A 12,407-nucleotide genomic window follows, 5' to 3' on the forward strand; every position below is an offset into this window, starting at 1 on the left:
AAAAGAAAGGTGAGAAAATTCCAGCAGCTTTCCCGGAGCCACGCTCTGGAGTTTGGATCCAGGAACCCATCCACTGGCTCCATAGGGTGTTAAATACGGATTTAATTAACCTAATTAATTAACCTCAGCCCCCCAAAAGGGCTGTGAAGGGTTTGGGGGTGCCACGATCACCCTCGTTTTAAGGAGGAGGCTGGGAATCATTCTTAGCCTTCCACCACTGAAAACTGGGATTGATCTTTTTTTTTTTTTTTTTCTCTTTAATCCCATTCCTTCCTCGGCGAGATTTATTTTTGTTAAAAGTGCTACTTTGCTCTTTAAAAAAGACAAGTTAGTGCTGAGCCAGCGAGCAGGGATTTGAGGAGGGGAGTTGGATTCGAGGTGGGGAGCAGGGATTCGAGGAGGGAATGGGGAATTTCAGGAAGGAAAAGGGATTTGAGGGTGGGAAAGGGATTTGAGGAGGGGAGTAGAGACTCAAGGCAGGGATTTGAGGGAAGGGGCAGGATTTCAAGAGAGGGAGCTGGGATTTGAGGAGAGGAATAGGATCCGAGGCGGAGAGAAGGGATTCGAGAGGGGAGAAAGGGGTTCGAGGGAGGGAGCTGGGATTCCAGGGAGGCAGCAGCGATTCACTGAGACCTGGAGGAGCCGGCGGCACGAACTGGGGCGAGGGAGAAAGTACAGACAGCTCTCGGCACATCGTTACAAAAAAAAACCCAGCGCTGCCGAGCCCGGGTTCATCCGGGGCTGCCGCGGGGCCGCATTGTGCTGCAGAGCCCCGCCGAGGGACAGGGAGACAAGGGAACAGCTGGAAACAGCTGGAAACAGCTGGAGCCGCGCGGGGGGTTCGGGCAGCTGCCGCCCTGCTCCGTCCTGCCGGCTGCCAGCGCCTCGGCGGGACACGGCGACACGGGGCAAGGCTGCGGGGAGGGGGGACATCGGCGCTGGGAGCCGCTCCAGGGAATGTTTCGGGATTTTATGGAATCCTGGCGGGGTGCTGGGCGGAAAATCCCCTCTGCCCTGCAGGGAGGGAAGGACTAAAACCCCACGGTTTGGTGTGGGATTTGCAGCAGGGATGGACGGGATTGGACTGGGCCCGGCCGTGCCACGCTGGGGACACCCCGAGGCCACCTCAGCGGGACGGCAGGAGAAGCCCAGCCGTGCTCTGGAGGGACTTTGCCAGGGCAAAAATCGCGTCCCCGGCCGCCTTGGCTCGGTGCTGGCCCCGCGGGTGACTGTCCCTGGCAGAGGCACGGGAAGGTCAGGGGCAGGATAAAACTATTCCTGGAGCAGAGCTGCTGGGCTCCGCGGGAGGGGAGAGGAGGGGATTGTCTCCTGTGAGCTCGAATTTCCAATCCCGGGTGGCCTCGGGGTCACTGGGTGCCCTCCTGGCCGGCCAAGGGGGGGTCTCGGTGGCCGCGGGGGTTGTGCTGGGCAAAGAGCTCCGGGCGCTTTTCCACGGCTGCTGCTCCGCACGGGAGATGCTGGGAGGTGACAGATGCTGCTGTCAGCAAGAACCCAGAAAAAAAAAAAAAATTAAAAAAAAAATGGAAGAAAGAGAGAAAGAGCGAAGCTCCACGGAGAAAGGCGGGGGGAAGCCGTGTCCCTGCCAAACCGGGCTCTCCTGTAGTGCCAGACTGAACAAGGGCCCGGGGACAAACGGACGGGGTGGGAAGGCAGGAGCTGTAATTACCCACAACCGCTGTCAGTGCTCCCTTCTAATTAGGAAAAACGAGGAGAAAAAAAAATAAAATAAAAAATAAAAAAAAGGTGGGGAAGAAAGAAAAAAATGTATAATTCCCAAGAGATGCTTTTTTTTTTTTCTTTCTTTCTTTTCTTCTCTCTCTCCTTCTCTGCCGGGAGAGCGGGAGCAGCCGGAGGGCACCGGCTAATCCTGCCTCGCAGGTCTGCGCCGCCGGCTTAGGGCTGGAATCTCTGGTATTCGGGAGCACGGGGACAACAGCGAACAACTCCCGGGGCCTCTCGCTCCGCGGGTCATTCCCGGGGGGTTGGGAAGCGTTTTCCCCTGGATTTTCCCCTCTCTCTGCCGTGTGTGTGCGTGCGGCTGTGCCCGTCCCCTCCCGCCCGGCCGCCGGGCACCCGGGACAAGTTGCACAAGGAATGGAGGTTGACAAAACGCGGCCAAGCCCCTGCCTGGAGCTGGCGGGGACAGTTCGGGGCGGGCGCTGAGCCCTGATCTCGCTCTCCCACGGGACGAATCCCCGGCGTGGTGGTTTTGCAAGAAAGGCTCAGGTGGGGACATCATCATGCAGTGGCATCTCCGTGGCCCCATCCCGAATTTCCTCAGGGGATGTTCCCAGGCTGAACCCTCCAGGAGCCTCCCACGGGCAAGGACGTGACTCCAGAGGGGTTTCAGCACGGAGGTGAAACCGGCCGGGATGGCATCCCAGGGCAGCCGGGCTGGGAAAATCCAGCCCCACCGGTCCGGAGCCGTGGGAAAGCGCCGTGGCCGTGGGGCTCCGGGGCCGCTGACTCAACCCCGGCTGCTCCAGGATTGTCTCCACAGCCCCCGGGGTTTCATCCCGGTTTTCCAAGAGGGCTCCCGGTGGGAAAAGTGTTCTTTTCTCTCTGTTATTTTTGCCCGCCCCAGCGAGCATCACACCGAATTTTGAGGAACTGAGAGAATTTTGGGGGCTGCAGAGGCGATCCCCCCACCCAAGGGTGCCCCCTCACCCCCCGCCCAGCCCCGCACGGCCGCTCCCGGCTCGTCCCCGCTGCCGCTTGGGCTCAGATAAGAGCTCGGGGCCGGGATCAACGGTCTCGGGCGCAGCGGAGCCGTCACTACACATTAACCAGCTGTCCGATGGAGCAACGCGTCCCCGGAGCCAAGATCAACAGTCCCCAAAGCGAACTGGGAGCGGGGCCAGCAGCGCGGCCGGAGCCCCCCGGGCTTCGCACCCCCCGGGCCGGGCCGGCCCGTGGCTCCGCGGGCGTGGGCGGGTGACGAGCATCCCCAGGGGTGTCCCCGCGGCTCCCAGGGATGGGGTTTTTCAAGGGGACAAGGTTTGGGATGAGCCGGTTTGTGGTTTAGGGCGGGGGGTGATGCGTCCTGGATCGTCCCTGGGGTATGTGGGGGGGGGACACCCGAGCCCCCCCGGCCCGGCTCTGCTGGCAGTATCCCGGGGGTGCCGCATCCTGGGATGTCCCGGGGACGTCCAGAGGGACCCCCGACCCCCCATCCCTCACCAGCGCCAGGGGCTGCTGCCATGTGAAATCCCGAAAGCATCGGGCAAAACCCGCCGAGCTGCTGGGGGGTGCAGCTGGGGGAGGGGGGAGTTCTCCGGGGTCCAGGGGGGGCTACGCAGATCTGGGGGGGCTCCGCTTGGCCAGAGGAGCCCTGTGGGTCTGGGGGGGACAAATCTGGAGGTCCGGGGGGGGGGTCTGCAGGTCCGGGGGGCTCTGGGTGGCCAGAGGAGCCCTGTGGGTCTGGGGGGGACAAATCTGGAGGTCGGGGGGGGTCTGCAGGTCCGGGGGGGCTCTGGGTGGCCAGAGGAGCCCTGTGGGTCTCGGGGGACAAATCTGGAGGTCTGGGGGGGGTCTGCAGGTCCGGGGGGGCTCTGGGTGGCCAGAGGAGCCCTGTGGGTCTGGGGGGACAAATCTGGAGGTCCGGGGGGGGGTCTGCAGGTCCGGGGGGGCTCTGGGTGGCCAGAGGAGCCCTGTGGGTCTGGGGGGACAAATCTGGAGGTCCGGGGGGGGGGGCTCTGCAGGTCCGAGGGGCGCTCTGCGTGTCCACGAGGGCCCTGCGGGTTTGGGGGGGGGGTCTCTGCAGGTTCAGGGGGGGCACTACAGATCCGGGGGCACCCTGCGGGTCTGAGGGGGGGGCCCAGCATCGGGTCCCGCGCATGTCACGCGTGTGACCCGTGTGGGGGATGGGGAGGGGTCCCCCATTTCCCGCCCCTCGCACTGCACCGCACTCGGGGGGGGGGGGTGTGTGTGTGTGTGTGTGGGGTGTCTGGGGAGTGGGCGGAGCCTCCCGCGCTGGCCCCGCCCCTCCCGGGGGCTCCGCAGCCGATGGAATTTTCCACTCGCGGGCGCGGCGCGGGCTCCCGCCGGCCACGCCCCTTCCCGCGCGCGCGCGCCTGGCGGCCACGCCCACCTCCCCTCAGAGCCGCGCTCTCGGCCACGCCCCTTCCTTCCCGCCATCCCCCGCGGACGGGGGAAGAGAAAAGATGGCGGCCGCCATGGCGGCGGGGTTGGGCCGTAAGGCCCCGCGGCTTTGCTGGAAGGTGGGGATGGGAGGAGCGGCCTGAGGGGCCGCGGGATGAGCCGTGCGGGTGCCGGAGGGGAAATTAATAAATAAATAAATGAATGAATGAATGTTGTCTCCCCTCAGGCTGCGGAGCCGCTGCTCCGTCCCGCCGCGCCCTGTGTGGTCGTACCCGTGAGGAGCAGGAGGAAATCCCCGCGGGTGCCCGAGTGGGCCCGGGAGCTGAGCCCTGAGGAGAGGGAGAGGCGCCTCAAGTGCTCGGAGCCGGTTTTCCCCGACGAGCGCATAGAGCGAACCTTCTTCTTGGCTTGCACGGGTACGGCAGCACCTGGGCCGGGCGGTGTGGTGGGAGGGGGAATTAAGGGAAATCGGGCGGAATTCTTGCCCCGATGTCCTTTCTGGCCGGGAGGAGAGGCGCTCCTACCTCATCTCCCGAGCTGTTGGTGCTTTCTAGCCATGGATCGTGGAATTCCAGAGTGGTTTGTGTTGGGAAAAGCCCTCCAGTGCCACCCCTGCCCGGGCAGGGACACCTGCCGTTGTCCCTGGGTGCTCCAGCCTGGCCTGGGACGATTCCAGGGATACAAGGACAGCCACAGCTTCTCTAGGAATTCCCTTTCATCCTCTCCCCACCATCTCAGAGAAGAATTCCTCCCCCAAATCCCCTCTAAAATCCATTTCAAACCCATTTCTCTCCCCCTTCCCCGAGCTGCGAGGGGTGAGGAGGGAGCAGGGCGAGCTGAGCCCAGCCATTCCCTGCCTGTCGCCGTGTCCCCTGGCCATTCCCTGAGCCTCCTGCTGAGCTGCTTGTCCCCCACCCCAGCCGAGCTGATGGATCCCTACGTGCCCCCCGAGGGCGACGCCCGCCTCTCCTCGCTCTCCAGGGACGGGGTGAAGCAGCAGGTGCAGAAGCTGAGGCAGACCGCGGCCTCCCAGCTGGCGTAAGTACCCCTCGTTAGTTAATTGGTTGAATTAAGCTGCTGTAGGAGCTGTGCTGTGCCTGGCCTGGGTTTTAGTCTTGGGAGGTATTGCTTCTGTAGTTCCTCTCCAAGCTGCTCAGGACTTCAGGGGTCATCTTAAAATGTCCTCCGAATCCCACTCAGGATCCCCCTAGATCCCCTCAAAACACCCCCAAAATCCCTTCAAAACCCCCCCAGGACCTTCCAGATCCCCTCAAAACTCCCCCAAAATCCCCCAAATCCCTTCAAAACCCCCCCAGGACCCCCCAGATCCCCTCAAAACACCCCCAAAATCCCTTCAAAACCTCACCAGGAGCCCCCAGATCCCCTCAAAACACCCCCAAAATCCCTCCAAAACCCCCTCAGGATCCCCCAGATCCCCTCAAAACACCTCCAAAATCCTTTCAAAACCTCACCAGGACCCCCCAGATCCCCTCAAAACACCCCCAAAATCCCCCAAATCCCTTCAAAACCCCCCAGGACCCCCCAGATCCCCTCAAAGCACCCCCAAAATCCCCCAAATCCCTTCAAAATCCCCCCAGGACCCCCCAGATCCCCTCAAAACACCTCCAAAATCCCCCAAATCCCTTCAAAACCCCCTCAGGATCCCCCAGATCCCCTCAAAACACCCCCAAAATCCCTTCAAAACCCCCCAGGACCCCCCAGATCCCCTCAAAACACCCCCAAAATCCCCAAAATCTCTTCAAAACCCCCTCAGGGCCCCCCAGATCCCCTCAAAACACCCCCAAAATCCCCCAAATCCCTTCAAAACCCACTCAGGGCCCCCCAGATCCCCTCAAAACACCCCCAAAATCCCTTCAAAACCCCCCCAGGACCTTCCAGATCCCCTCAAAACACCCCCCAAATCCCTTCAAAACCCCCCCAGGACCCCCCAGATCCCCTCAAAACTCCCCCAAGGTCCCCTTGTGTTCCCCCCCAGGCCACCCAGGACCCCCCAAATCCCCAGGTACCCCCCCCCCCGGTCGCCCCCAGGCCACCTGGGAACCCCAAATCCTCTCAAAACTCCCCCAAACTCTCTCAGGACCCCTTCAAAACCTCACCAGGACCCCCCAGGTCACCTCCAGACCACCTGGGATCTCCCAAATCCCCTCGAAACTCCCCCAAGACCCCCCCAGGTCATCCCCCAGGCCATGCAGGATCCCCCAAATCCTCTCAAAAGCCCCCCAAATCTCCTCCAGGACCCCTCAAGTCACCTCCAGGCCACCTGGAACTCCCCAAATTCCCTCAAAACTCCCTCAAATCCCTCCCAGGACCTTCCTGTGTTACCTCCAGACCACCTGGGACCCCTCAAAACTCTCCCAAATCTCCTCCAGGACCCCTCAAGTCACCTCCAGGCCACCTGGGACCCCCCAGATCCCCTCAAAACTCTGTCTCTTTTCTGACCCACCTGAAGGTTTTGTCTCAGTGGGGGAAATCTCCAGTTCTCAGCTGGGAAAAGCTGGGATGGAATCCTGTAGGATCCAAACATCCAGCGCAGCTCCAGTTCCTTGCTCCCTTAATTTTATTTTTTTATTTCTTTTTTTTTTTTCCTTTCCCAGCCTGAGGAAGATCAAGGATCACGACCCGGATTTCAGCACCAAAACCTTCCCGGAGAAAGCCCAAGAGATTTTTATTGAGGCCCACAACTCCCTGGCAAAGTGAGGCCCTGCCCTGAGCCCCGTGGGGCTGGGGGTTTGTGGGGGGGGAAAGGGGGGATTTGTGGGGGGAAAGGTGGAATTTGACGGGGGAGAGGGGTTATTTGTGGTGGTAAAAGGAGGAATTTCTGGGGGGAAACAGGAATTTCTGGGGTAAAAGCGAGAATTTGGGGGGAAATGGAGGAATTTGTGGGGGGAAAGGAGGAATTTCTGGGGTAAAAATGAGAATTTGGGGGGAAATGGAGGAATTTGTGGGGGGAAAGGAGGAATTTCTGGAGGAAAAGGAGGAATTTGTGGGGAACCTCTCTTCCTGTGCCGAGGTGACCGGGATTTTTCCTTCCCAGCTTTAACAAGCAGAAGCTTCACTCGCTGGTGACCGAGCGCTGCTACCCCGTAAGTGCCTGGAATTTTTGGGATATCCTCAGCTGGAATCCACCCCCAGGGATCACCAATGCATCCCCTGGCCCTGCCCAGCACAATCCCAACAATCCCATCCCAGCTTTGGGGTCAGGCCTGTTCCCTGGGGTCCTTTTAGGACTTTTCCCCTAAAATCCAACCGAACCCTCCCCGGCACAGCTCCAGCCGTTCCCTGGGTTCTGTCGCTGCTCTCCAGAGCAGGAGCAGTGCCTGGATCACTCCTGTGGCTTTGCAAACTCTCCAAATTTTTCCTCCTTTTTCCTCCTTTTTCTTTTTCCCCCTCCTTTTTCTTTTTCCCCCTCCTTTTTCTTTTTCCCCCTCCTTTTTCTTTTTCCCCCTCCTTTTTCTTTTTCCCCCCTCCTTTTTCTTTTTCCCCCTCCTTTTTCTTTTTCCCCCTCCTTTTTCTTTTTCCCCCTCCTTTTTCTTTTTCCCCCCTCCTTTTTCTTTTTCCCCCCTCCTTTTTCTTTTTCCCCCTCCTTTTTCTTTTTCCCCCTCCTTTTTCTTTTTCCCCCCTCCTTTTTCTTTTTCCCCCTCCTTTTTTTCCCCCCTCCTTTTTTTCCCCCTCCTTTTTTTTCCCCCCCTTTTTTTCCCTTTTTTTCCCCCCCTTTTTTTCCCTTTTTTTCCCCCCCTTTTTTCCTTTTTTTCCCCTCCGTTTTTTTTCCCCTCCGTTTTTTTTCCCCTCCGTTTTTTTTCCCCTCCGTTTTTTTTCCCCTCCGTTTTTTTTCCCTCCTTTTTTTTCCCTCCTTTTTTTTCCCTCCTTTTTTTTCCCTCCTTTTTTTTCCCTCCTTTTTTTTCCCTCCTTTTTTTTCCCTCCTTTTTTTTCCCTCCTTTTTTTTCCCTCCTTTTTTTTCCCCTCCTTTTTTTTCCCCTCCTTTTTTTTCCCCTCAGCTTTCTAAACCTGCCAATGCCTTATTTTTTTCCCTGTGAACAGCAAAGAGCTGAGCAGAAAACCCCCAAACTAACCACCAACCAATGAAACACCTGCGGCGTTTCCTCCTCGCCCCATTCACATCCAAACCGAGTCGGGACCGGATTTTTTTTTTTTTTAAATTAAAATTTTCATATTTTAATTAACAAAACAATTAATTATTGGAATGAATCCCGAGCTGACTCCTCCTGGCAGGACATGGTGCGAGGGAACAGGTACAGAACCATCCGCTGGAGGTTCCTGGAGTCCCTGGAGCCGCCCAGGGTGGTGCACGTGCGCTGCGACAGCGTCATGAACAGGGGCAACCTCTACGGGCAGGTGACAGTCAGGATGCACAGCCGCCAGGTGAGCCCGGGCTGCCTTTGGCGGGACGGGAACGCTTCCCCCACAAGTTCCCGTGTTTCCCCCACAAGTTCCCGTTTTCCCCCCACAAGTTCCCGTGTTTTCCCCCACAAGTTCCCGTGTTTTTCCCCCACAAGTTCCCGTGTTTTCCCCCCACAAGTTCCCGTTTTTCCCCCCACAAGTTCCCCTTTTCCCCCCACAAGTTCCTGTGTTTTCCCCCCACAAGTTCCTGTGTTTTCCCCCCACAAGTTCCCGTTTTCCCCCCACAAGTTCCCGTTTTCCCCCCACAAGTTCCCGTGTTTTCCCCACAAGTTCCCGTGTTTCCCCCCACAAGTTCCCGTGTTTCCCCCCACAAGTTCCCGTGTTTCCCCCCACAAGTTCCCGTGTTTCCCCCCACAAGTTCCCGTGTTTCCCCCCACAAGTTCCCGTGTTTTCCCCCCACAAGTTCCCCTTTTTCCCCCCACAAGTTCCCCTTTTTCCCCCACAAGTTCCCGTTTTTCCCCCCACAAGTTCCCGTTTTCCCCCCACAAGTTCCCCTTTTTTCCCCCACAAGTTCCCGTTTTCCCCCCACAAGTTCCCGTGTTTTCCCCCACAAGTTCCCGTGTTTTCCCCCCACAAGTTCCCGTGTTTTCCCCCCACAAGTTCCCGTTTTCCCCCCACAAGTTCCCGTGTTTTCCCCCCACAAGTTCCCGTGTTTTCCCCCACAAATTCCCCTTTTTCCCCCACAAGTTCCCCTTTTTCCCCCACAAGTTCCCGTTTTCCCCCCACAAGTTCCCGTGTGTTTCCCCCACAAATTCCCGTGTTTCCCCCAGAAATTCCCGTTTTCCCCCCACAAATTCCCATTTCCCCCCCAAATCCCAGTTTTCCCCCCATGTATTCCAGCTTCCCCCCCCAAATTCCAGCTTCCCCCCCCCCGCCAAATTCCCCTTTTCCCCCCACGAATTCTGTCTTTCCCCTCACGAATTCCCACTTTTGCCCCACAAATTCTGGCTTCCCAGATTCCCACTTTCCCCTCACAAATTCCCGTTTTCCCCCCACAAATTCCCATTTTCCCCTCACAAATTCCGGCTTTTCCCCCACAAATTTCCACTTTCCCCCTACACAAATTCCCATTTTCCTCACACGAATTCCAGCTTTCCCTTCACAAATTCCTCTGTCCCAGGTCGCACCAACCCGGCCTGGGACACTTCCAGGGCTGATTCCCTGGGAAATCCATTCCAGCCTCTCCCTGCCCTCACAGGGAGGAATTTCTTCCCAACCTCCCATCTAAACTTCAGTTTGGAGCCATTCCTTGGTAGTAATCCCTTTCCATGGTTGCTGCCAGTTCCTTCAGGTCCTGGAAGGTCACAGTTGGATCATCCCCGGAGCTTTCTCCAGGCTGAACAATCCCAAAAAACTGGTCAAAACCAAATCTCCCTCTGAGGAAAATCCATCCCTCCGTCTTCCCTCCCCAACCCCAACCTGCTGCCAGCGCAGCCTGGAGAATCCCAACTTTTTTTTTTCTGTTTTATTTTTGGGATCTTTTTCCCAGATTTTGGCCATCTACGACCGCTTTGGGCGGCTGATGTACGGCGGGGAGGAGATTCCCAAGGATGTCCTGGAATATGTCGTGTTCGAGAGGTACCTGGTGAACCCCTTTGGCACGTGGAGGATGCACGGGAAGATCGTCCCGGAGTGGGCCCCACCCAAGGATCCCATCATCAAGGTGGGAAAGAGGCTGGAAAATGCGGATCCCTGGGGGGAAAAAGGGGGGAGATCCCTGGGGGGAAAAGGGGAGAGATTCCCAGGGGAAAAGGGGAGAGATCCCTGGGGGAAAAGGGGAGAGATCCCTGGGGGAAAAGGGGAGAGATCCCTGGGGGAAAAAGGGAGAGATCCCTGGGGGAAAAGGGGAGAGATCCCTGGGGGGAAAAGGGGAGAGATCCCTGGGGGAAAAGGGGAGAGATCCCTGGGGGAAAAAGGGAGAGATCCCTGGGGGAAAAGGGGAGAGATCCCTGGGGGAAAAGGGGAGAGATCCCTGGGGGGAAAAGGGGAGAGATCCCTGGGGGGAAAAGGGGAGAGATCCTTGGGGGGGAAAAAAGGAGAGATCCCTGGGGGAAAAGGGGAGAGATCCCTGGGGGAAAAGGGGAGAGATCCCTGGGGGAAAAGGGAGAGATCCCTGGGGGAAAAAGGAGGGAAATCCCCGGGGAAAGTGGAGAGAGATCCCTGGGGGGAAAAGGGGAGAGATCCCTGGGGGGAAAAGGGGAGAGATCCTTGGGGGGGAAAAAAGGAGAGATCCCTGGGGGAAAAGGGGAGAGATCCCTGGGGGAAAAGGGGAGAGATCCCTGGGGGAAAAGGGAGAGATCCCTGGGGGAAAAAGGAGGGAAATCCCCGGGGAAAGTGGAGAGAGATCCCTGGGGGGAAAAGGGGAGAGATCCCTGGGGGGAAAAGGGGAGAGATCCCTGGGGGAAAAAGGAGGGAAATCCCCAGGGAAAAAGGAGGGGGATCCCATGGAGAGGGATCCCTGGGGGGGAAAGTGGAGAGAGATCCCCAGGGGAAAAGGGAAGGGATCCCAGGGGAAAAAGCAGGGAGACCTGTGGGAAAATGGGGAGGGATCCCCGGGGGAAAAGTGGGGAGAGATCCCTGGGGAATGTGGGGAGAGATCCCTGGGGGAAAGGAGAGAGATCCCTGGGGGAAAAAGGAGGGAGATCCCTGGGGGAAAGTGGGGAGGGATCCCTGGGGGAAAAAAGAGGGAGATCCCCGGTGAAAACGCAGATCCTGCAGATCCCTGGAGATCATTCTGGAGATCAAAGCCGAGCTGCCTGGGAGGGGAAGGTGGGGGCTTCAGTTTGGAATGTCCGTGGAATTGTTCCTGGAGCACCTGGGAGCTGGAATGGGAGGTTGAGGGCCTGGGAATGGCTGAGGGCAGGTGTGGGATAATTTTTGGGAATTACTTCCCCCTGTCCCTGACCTGGAAAAGCGTCTCTGCCTCCCTCTGTTACTAAAAATAGATCCTGGGGAAGGAGGAGAGAATTCCAGCGTAATTCAAGGCTTCCCATCCCATTCCCTTCTCCTGCCTCCATCTGATCCCCCTTTTTCCCCCTTTTCCAGACCCCTCTGCTCCCCTTTTTTTCCAGCTGATTTTTTGTCCCCTGGCTTTTGCAGACGGTGATGATTCCCGGCCCAGCCCCGGATCCCTCCCAGGAGCACGAGGAAGTCAAGTAGAAAGTTCTGGAACGTGGGCAGGGCCACCAGACAGGCCGGGAGGGAGGATTGGGAACGTGCTGGATGTGGTTGTGCCTTCCCTGGGAGCAGATTTCAGGCTCCAGCCGCTCCAAACTTGTCCTCCAAGGAGCAGCCAGAGGGGCTTGGGAAGAGCTTGGCTCTGTCCCAGCAGCCTCACCCTCGCTGGGTTTCCATGAGGAGCCTCAGGAGCATCCACAGGCCACCCTCTGTCCTGGAATTCCATGGGAGAGCCCTTGGAATATTTGTCACCTCCGTGGGAGGTGTCACTGGTCATTAAAACTTCCACCAGTGGCTCTTGGCACAGGTTTATTCCCCCCCATCTCTCTTTCTCCCCTGATTCCCAAACTCCCGTTTTGTTTTTTTTTTTTAAGCAGAATCCAGGGAGGTTTTAAATCGACTTCTGTGCTGCCACTGGAGCTGACAATTGGATTTAATTTCACTTCTGGCCCCCTCACAAGGGGCGGGTTTTGTGCTGCCACTGAGGGACTGGCCCCGTCCTGTGGACTCGGTGACACGTGCAGCTGGCCCCGCTTTTCCACGATGCCTGGGTTGGGAAAACCACTTTCATTTATTTTTATTTTTTTCCTCCATGCTTGGGAATAAACCTGAGTCTCTTTTTCTGCTCTGCTCAGCCAGTTCTCCTCACTCCCAGAGCAAATCCCCTC

General features: G+C 58.1%; 1 protein-coding gene across 1 annotated transcript; it reads left to right on the forward strand.

Annotated features, from left to right (window-relative positions):
• Nucleotides 1-4,133: 4,133 nt before the first annotated feature.
• MRPL45 (mitochondrial ribosomal protein L45) lies at nt 4,134-12,373 on the forward strand. Its single transcript, XM_066208556.1, has 8 exons — nt 4,134-4,241; nt 4,349-4,538; nt 5,043-5,160; nt 6,738-6,836; nt 7,178-7,226; nt 8,374-8,523; nt 10,052-10,225; nt 11,662-12,373. Exons 1-8 carry the CDS (start codon nt 4,185-4,187, stop codon nt 11,719-11,721), a joined length of 897 nt encoding a protein of 298 aa, XP_066064653.1. The 5' UTR covers nt 4,134-4,184; the 3' UTR covers nt 11,722-12,373.
• Nucleotides 12,374-12,407: the final 34 nt, after the last annotated feature.

The sequence above is a fragment of the Chamaea fasciata genome, unplaced genomic scaffold (assembly GCF_029207755.1).
Source record: "Chamaea fasciata isolate MVZ Bird 193981 ecotype frontalis unplaced genomic scaffold, bChaFas1.0.hap1 SCAF_344, whole genome shotgun sequence".
In the NCBI taxonomy this organism is placed as follows: Eukaryota; Metazoa; Chordata; class Aves; order Passeriformes; family Sylviidae; genus Chamaea; species Chamaea fasciata.